The sequence below is a fragment of the Gallus gallus genome, chromosome 5, assembly GCF_016699485.2.
Source record: "Gallus gallus isolate bGalGal1 chromosome 5, bGalGal1.mat.broiler.GRCg7b, whole genome shotgun sequence".
Taxonomy (NCBI): Eukaryota; Metazoa; Chordata; class Aves; order Galliformes; family Phasianidae; genus Gallus; species Gallus gallus.
In genome coordinates this window covers 31,619,633-31,628,557 of record NC_052536.1, presented here as the reverse complement: position 1 = coordinate 31,628,557, position 8,925 = coordinate 31,619,633, and the positions used below count along the sequence as shown (strand labels likewise).

General features: G+C 32.4%; 1 protein-coding gene across 14 annotated transcripts in view; it reads right to left on the bottom strand.

Annotated features, from left to right (window-relative positions):
- DPH6 (diphthamine biosynthesis 6) overlaps nt 1–8,925 on the bottom strand; it is a 293,683-nt gene that overhangs the window by 29,339 nt on the left and 255,419 nt on the right. For 13 of the 14 annotated variants that reach the window (XM_046941744.1, XM_046941743.1, XM_046941742.1 and 10 more), the window contains one exon: nt 8,365–8,770. In XM_046941744.1, coding sequence (XP_046797700.1) covers nt 8,365–8,770 — 406 coding nt within the window. Of the gene's footprint in view, nt 1–10; nt 6,224–8,364; nt 8,771–8,925 lie in introns of those variants that run through there. The other variant, XM_015287349.4, reaches the window with a different exon arrangement.

Sequence of the window (8,925 nt, the reverse complement as noted above, 5' to 3'; positions counted from 1 at the left end):
ATGCATGAAATCATGTACCAAACTAATTTTCATTAGTATCTGCCAATATCTTACAAACCTTACAAACCTAAATGTCTATCTAATATGACAAATACTTGCAAGAGCAACAAATCTGCTCCTCATTGAGTCATTAGCTTGCAAAAATATTCTTTATCAAAATTCTCCATTCATACAGCATACAACTTTATACTACACAATTCCATCACTGCCCTGAGAAACAGAACACAAAAAATTACACTATGCAATAGCAATATAGTTTACTCAAACTTGTTCTGCTTTAGTTTCTGTGCTTTCCTGCATAATTTGAATTTACACTACTGATACAAAAATGGTGAAGGGATAACAGGACAAAAAGTAAAAAAATCTTTTAAATAAATAAAAAAAAAGCCTCCAAAACCACCTGATAAAGATGAAGTTGTTCTAGCTTAAATAACTTATCTCATTAGTAACTCACAGAGCTCAAAACAATGCGAAAACATAAGCTTTTGGTCTGTAAAAATGAAAATAGTCTGACTTTAGGGACAAGTATGGACATTTCTGTCAAGGAATCTGATAATTAAAAATCTCAATATTATGCTTTTTATTGCTACTTAATGATAAAGACTTATAAATGTTTTGTATTTTTCAGAGCAAGAATACATCTCTGGTAGGAATGAACTCACAGAATACCCTACATTTGTATGCAGAGTTTATCTTTAAGTTTACCGACATAAACGTATTGAGTCTTCTTAGTGCCATATTCTCTTTATCAAAAGGTATTATCATCTACTAATCTGTTTAAATGAGGAAAAAGTAGAACAAGAGAGCAAAGAAAAAGAAAACAAGAAGAGAGATGTTACTGAAGAACTCAAAAACACGTCAACAGAATGTGAAAACATGATAGGGAGCACAGAATCTCCTATAAATGTATCTAAGATTTCAGTAGCAGAAATCCAGAAAGAAAAGTGAGATTGTACACAGCTTTAAAACAACTGCATTGTTATAGCTCTGTATCAAAGTGTTTATTCCAACATTGAGTGAATCAATAAAAGAACCTATTTCAATTTAAAGTTTTAGCCAAGGTTTTCATATACAGCTATGCAATACATAACCTTCAGATGTCACATGCCTTGAGTAAAGAAGAAGCTGTAACTTTGGTACCTGCCCTTGGCACCAAGTAGTTAGAAAATAAATTTCTTATTCTAAAAGAAAAAAAGGCGACTGCTCTGAAATAGGAACTTAATATACTTTAGACTGTGTCCAGTTATAATACACTTTCCTATGCAAATTCATTCAAGAAACAGTATTATAAAAAAAAAAAAAAAGAAATCTTTATGTCTTTGATAACAAACAAAATTATTCCCCCATAATTTTATACGAGATGTTCACAGTGAAGTGTAGTAGGTATAGTAACAACACAGCCTTGAAAACAGGTACAAAAACTTTCAGCCTTTTAGCAGTCATTTAATATATTAGGTTCTTCAGCTGGTTATTTTGGATAGCAGTAGCAAGATTACAAAGCCAGCTCTGTAGCCCAAGACCAAATTTAGCTGCTTTTACCCTTTTAAAATGTCATTTCAAACACACTCATGAATCACGTCAGTGTTTCCTAATTGCTTATATATATTATAGTCTGATTCACTTCCCCAAGGACTAATTTAACTTTTTTTTTTTTTCTCTCTATTTTTTCAGTAGTGACATAGTTCTACTGCTTGAAGAAGTACACTTGAAAAATTCTTTATTTTTTTAACAGGAAACCTAAAGAATTTAGAGTGAAATTTTCCTCTTTCAGTTTGGCAACTTCTCAGTTTTTTCTTTTAGCCTATATTAATAAGATTTGTTAGAAAACCAGGCTCGGTTTTTAGTCTACTTCAGACAGCATCATGATATTTTAAAAATATTTCTGTTTGGCCAAATTATCTGTTAGCCACAGTAACTACTTCATTAAGCAATGATTGCAAAGCTGGTCAGATACAAATCAATTTTATTTTTAACCGCAAATTGTAGCCTATCATAAATGCTCTCCTAGTAAGTACAAAATGTAGACAAAAAATTGCCTTCAGTTCTGCACAATGCATTAACTTTGTAACATACCAAAATGGTTCCAAGGAATAGGAAAAAACATGGGTAATGAAAGAAATAGTTGATTGTGAACAGCTTGCTTTGATATAGCAACATCGGTATGACTGAGTGTGGAGAACTTGATAGTGGCTTATGAATATCTGATGAATGTAAAAACAGGAAGAAAAAGGAGTATCTGTGTTTCACAGGTGACAAATAACAAACTAAAATATGAACTAGCAAGTATGATTATGACTATGGACATTGGGATGAAAGAAAAATAAGAACAAGATTAAAGAAAATTAAAAAAAAAATGGATTAAATAGATGAATGTTGAAAGGTTGTCCTCTTATAGACTCTCAGATATTTAAAGGGAAAAGATCATCATTCAGACCTGGAAAGTAGTCTATAATTTAACGCACTGAAACTATGCTGTAGGGAACACTTGTAGATTGGCAACTGGATAATCTGATAGAATATTTAAATTTTTGAGGTGTGTTGTTCTGAAGCTACAAGATAGATCTTGGAAGTTAGCAGAATGTGGTTTTGATCACATTATTACTCTTAATTCCTTCCACTTACTTCAATACTGAAAGTCACTCACTGTGTTACACTGGTTTAACTTATAGCAAAAAAGCAACTAGAATTTTCTTCTGGACTGAGGCAATCCACAGTGTCGCTTTCCCTACCTACTGAAAAACAGATAAACAGAGAACTGTAACATGTATACGGAACTCGTCCCCTCATAAGTAGTCATAATTACATTAATATCTCAAAAAAGGCAAAAGGCAGTATCACATCTGTGATTAGATCTATGTGTGATGAGAGATGCAATACTGAAAATGCTGTTTGCGTATTCTCTACCCTTATTCTTGAATTGTCTGAGACTCCGTGCTCATTTGCTGTATTCTTATTGTACCAGTAGCTAAGGGATTATTAATGAACGTGGAAAAAACACAGCAAGTAGACAAGAATCATCCAGCTATGCTGAAATCTAGATAAAAAACACTGTGATCCTCTGAAGTCATTGCAGCTACTGGAGCTGCTTGCCCATATTTCTGGAGAATGACCAGAGAGTTAAAGCTGCAGAAACTTCTTAAAATCATTGCATCTACTCAATTACTTCTGGATAACTCAATCTATTCTTGATTTCCATTTCTTTTGCCCAATATACATTTTATAAATAACCTTGAGAAAACAGGTTATTTGACTGTGTAACTGGGTATATAGTTGTAAATGTCTACATCTGTGATTTCTAGGATTCTTCATCATTACACAAACAGTTTGTATATATATTGTATACATATACATATATATACAATACAAATTGTATATATAAATGTGATATGTACATTTGTAGAATAGCACCTTATATTGTCATTGATATCTTGCTTTGAATAAGTTTTCCTACTTGTTAAAAAATGAAATTCCTCATTCTTAAACTGATAATCTCAGTAAGACAAGGAGGGTTGTGGAACTGCCTTGACAAATTCCTCAGAAGACATTTTCAAATCTCAGAAGTCTCAGTAGTACTTAATTCCTGGTGTCGTTTCCATTATCTTCACTAGAAATTACATCTTCTTGTCTTCTTAATCTAGATTTGATGTTGCAACTATTGTGATAATCAGGACATTAAAATTGCATAGGTTAAGAAATATAGCTGGATTATAAATCTGTTTTTTGACTATGTCTGTTAGTAATTACCCACTAGTTGCTTGGCTTTGCTATATGTTCCTTTAGGACAAACAAGCAAATAGATATTGAAAAATTAATTTAGCTTTACTTTTTGCAAGCCTAGTGCACATAGACATGCACATGTTAAAAATGGACTGGCATCTTCACTTGGTGCACTTCCACTTCTCTGAGATTTACACTACAAAACTTATATCTATCAATACTAGAAACCACATACTTCGGAAAACATCTAGAAAAAATGTGTGTTGATAACACAATTAATGGAAGTATCTTAATTAATGGAATACTTAGTTTAGAAGCAGTATATTTTACATGATTCAGGGAGTTACTGTGTCAGTGCAAGGATTCTTAAATGAGTGCCTAATCACAAGGGCGTCTGTTTCACCAGAAGAAAAAGTCCCATTTCAAGCGAGATTTTTTCGAGTCTGGTTGAACTCTACTCAATTGGTATTATAATTATTTTTTTAAATTAAGTGTAGTATAATTGAAGCTTGATAAACATGTGAGTACAAAAACCCTTTTAGTTCTAAGCATTTACAGCTAAAGCCACATTTTAAAATGGTTACATATTCATTTTAATGCTGATACCAGACTGTATTTCTATTCCCGTTTGCTTTTGCCTTTTTATATTCCCCCTTCATATTTTCTATAGTATTAAAAAAAGATTATGTAATATGATGTTCTGGTGAATGCAGGACCTTTTCTACTCCCTAATAAATATTCAAAAATGTTTTGCATACATCTTGTGAACAAGGCTTGTGAAATCATAATGGGATGACTTATGAGCATTCAACTTCCCTATACTGAAGTATAATCTAGTCAAATGGATGGTATAGCAAATCATCCTGACACATTTATATTAATGCATATTTAAATGAGAATAAGAAAGAAATAGTCAAATTTATGTTAAAGACTTCTAAAGGCTTAACAGCATCTTACTAAGTATGTATGTCAGCTTAATCTAATCCTCCTACTTCTATGCGTTCTGCAGTCTCAGCATGGTGCCCATAATGCTCTCGTATGTTATGAGGGATTGCCTCTGAGAAGTTCATCATCAATACTACATTTAGTTTAATAAAACTTAACATCTTGTCTTAGGATGACAGAAAGCTATCTGTCTCAAATTTGCATTGCAAACCTTTAGCTTCTTTTGACATCAATAACACTTGCTATAGCAATTTTCAGTAACCTGTTACAGTAGATAGAGTGTATATATATATATATAAATACACATATATACATATATTCTTTGTTCTCATCTTACTGGGTCAGGTACAAACTTGCTTCTCCAGTTTATTTGGACCATTCCTACTAAATGTTCAATTTCTTTGCATCAGGAAAAGCATTAGTCTCATCAGAAGTTTCTTTGAGATTATCTGTGGCAGCATTCTTTTACTCCAGTTATTTTAAGTTTTATATCTAAGAAAAAAAAGGTAACTTTATTACATTTTCATGCTTTTGCTAGAAGAGACAATACACTGTGATTCAATCTCTTTCAAGAATTCTTCTAGATTATTTACCAATCTTATGACATGATGGAATTCCACCTGAACTTCAGCAAGACTGGAATAGTTACTTCCTCAGCCCTATCTATAATAATTTCTATCTATTCCATTACAGATACATCTGTCTGATGGGCTTCACATTAAAAATATCTGAAAAGCAGTGTCTAGCATCCTCTGTTAGGTTATTAATATTATCATTCCCCAGCAGACAATGGATCTGATTGTAGTTGAAAACTCCAAAAGGACAGGTCTACTTGTGGGATTAGCAAAGTCTAACACATGTTGAAGATCAAACATGTCAGTAATGGATCATCATACAGATGGTTAACAATCAGCACTACCTGAGATGAATTAATAATTGCAACTGAAAAACTTCTCTCTCAGTATCATTTGTGTTCTGGCAGCCATATCAAGGGAAGAATATTTTGAAAACTCCATGCATTAGGTCTCAGATTTTCATGATCAGAACATACCTGTGTTACTCAGTTTCCTAGTAGAACACTTCTCTGTGTTTGAAAGATAGTTTTACCTACCATCCCATCAGTAGTGAAAATAACTTGTTATAGCCAACTGGGCTTGCAATGAAACATACTATCTTAGGAAGTAGCAGAAATTATGACAAAGAGACGTCTAAACACTCAATATCTTAAGGAAGTCTACAAAGGCAGGCATAAGCAAATTTAGGCTACCCTTAATTGACAGGACACACATAAGTTCTATTTTGGATATCAGGACTGTTTCCCCTTGTGACTTGTGTGTCCCATTCTGATTCATGCATCCACAAGCACTCCAGAAGCAAAGGAAGTTTATTTGAACTTGCCTAGATGTATTAAATGTAAGCATGCAAATCTATTCAGGTAATGAATTAAACTTTTGGGTAATAAAATCATCATTTTTCCTCTCATGGTGCTGAATCCAGATTTAGGGAGAAGGCTGAAAAGTTAATGGCTATTTGTAAATGAAGCTTGAGGGCCACTTTAAAGCTGAAAAAGAACATAGGAATATACTACGATAAACTGAAATAAAGTATGGTCATCGGAGCTTAGCAATCTCTAAACAGTTAAAATACTGTAAGAATCAAAAAGAAGGTCTGATTCAGGTATACAGAGTATATGGACTCTGGAGTTAAACCAGACTATTTTATCTTGCTTATGGACATTGTCTAGGATATAGAGAAATGAATCTTGGAGTCCTTATAAAGTGCTTGTTTAACTGAGTGTTAGTATATCTTTAAGTACATTTTCAATTATGAGAAATATGATTACAAATATAGTATAAAAGACAGTCAATGATATATTTCATTAATAGGCTTAATCCCTTCGAAAGGTAAGAGTTTTCACTGGAGTCTACATGCCTTCCAAGGCTCCAAGATATAAACAGGTCACTTAAAAATATCGTTGTGTCTTAATAATATATTAAAAATTACTTTTCTGGTTCAAAATCATGTCATGTATATACATAGCAGTCTTATATTTGATTGAAACTATCAGTAAAAGACAACTTTTAATATGAGAAATTATTTTCAATTAGCATATTTCTTCTTTCCATCACATTAACTTTCTGGAAATTTTTCCTAAGTAGACAACATTTATTTCTGAAGTCTTTGTCAATGAGTTAGTGCTACTTGTAAGTATAATGTATTTTATATATTCTACAGATTGCAAGAATGTATTTCTTATCTATGAAGATAATGATAAAATTGCTATAATGACAGGAATTATTATGACAGAATAGATATCTGAACACAACTAGAATGAATATACGAATATCAAAACAACTTTCTATATCTGGGCCATTAGTAGTGTAACATGAATCAAATTGAATCACATTTTCATGCACACAATTTACACATCATATTGAGCAATATATTTAATAAAGCAAATTAAATTTATTTGGAAGTAATTATTTTATGGCCTGAGAAATATAAGAAAGAGAGCAGGCAAAATGATAATGTTAATCCCATGCCAGAAACATATTTTATCAGGTTTCCTTTTAGCTCTTAAACAAGATGTAGTAAAAACAACAACATTCTGTCAGACTATATGTTCATTTCTTGCTTCCTGGATTAAATATGCTTATGCTATGCCACATTTTTATAGCTTTCAATTCCTGTACTTTAAACCTATTAAACAATGTCAAGTTGAATTTTCTTCAAAAACTGCTGCAGGTTAAGAAAAAAAAATAGGACAGTAGAATATTTGAGCACTAACATTTATGTCAGCTAATTAATATGGATCAGTTGTGGTTTGCAAAGATTGTTAAAGTGCATGCATATTTGAGATAAATATAGATGAAGGATCTGATTTAGTTCCTTCTCAGATTGATAGAAAGCTCTGATTTCAATACAAGTATGATCTACCAGTATTGTATGCTTGACAGATAAAAGAAGCTTTTGTGCTCTTGCATAATATTAGTTTTTCCAAATTGAGTACAGCCAAAAATACAGATGTACCACATAAGAAATAAATCATAGTTGCAACACTGTATTTTTTGTTCTTTATTCTTTTTACATGGTAATGGATGTGATTTTGATAAAACTAAACACTAGGAAAAAAATTAAACTTCTTCACTTAAAAAAATCTGTCTGATTAAACTGCTAAGAAATTAGCCTGTTTCAAAAACTGGCACCCTGTTATCTTGGGATGCAGCAGCATTTTCTTGTTTCAGAAAATTAATATTTCAATATTTAGTCTCCAAAAAGTTCTTGTTAACATAAGACATTTGGTTGTTTGAACATAGTTCTACATCAAGACAAGAATGGATTAATGATGTTTAAGCAAAAGATCCATGATCCCTATGTTTGACCCTGAGACTACCAGATTCCTTGGCAATTTCTTTATCGAATCACAGAAAAAATCAGATAGAAAGGAGATCATCTTGTCCAACCTCTTGCTGAAAGTCAGGATCAGAAAAAGCAAACTAGAGCTTCAATTTGGACTTGAATGTCTCCAAGAATGGAACCCTTCTATTTGAGAAGTATGCCTCAAAAGAACAAATATATCTTAATTGGACTTCTCCTTGAAAGGCACTTTTAATGTGTTTTCTTGTAATCAAACCTTATGTAGAAGTAAAACAAATTACATTATGCTTAGTATCAAGACTTGTTTTCTATCAGAAGTCTTACCTGATTGTAATACTCCAATATCAAAGACATCCTTCTTGAAGAAAGCTCTAAATGACAAAGGACTTGCATTGAAATCTTCTGAAAGTTTCTCAACAGCTTGTCCAAACATAGAAACTAAGTCATGAAGAGGTCCATCTAAATCAAGCTGAGAAGCAGGAGGTACAGTCAAGCTCAGACGTACAGAGACTGATGCACAAGATGCAGAACTGGACTTCACAGATTCACAATCAATTTGGAAGCCTTCCAATAAAATCTTCTTTGCAAAATGTTTTCTGTGCAGTGGGTCATCAACTACTGCAGTAACATGCCATTCAATGGCAGCATCTCTGGGTAAGTTAGTTACAACAACCACAGCAAGCATCCCACACTCTGCAGCTACTTCATTATATGCTTCTGGATCTTCAACCTAAAAGATAAACAAAATATTGTGCATATTACATACTGGTAGAAATTAATGTTGCTCCTATTCAGATGATATATTCAAAAAAATGTATCTGCAGTACAACTATTTCATGGTGGCTTTTTTTTTTCCCTATAAAATTCCTTTCTTATTTAAGTCAT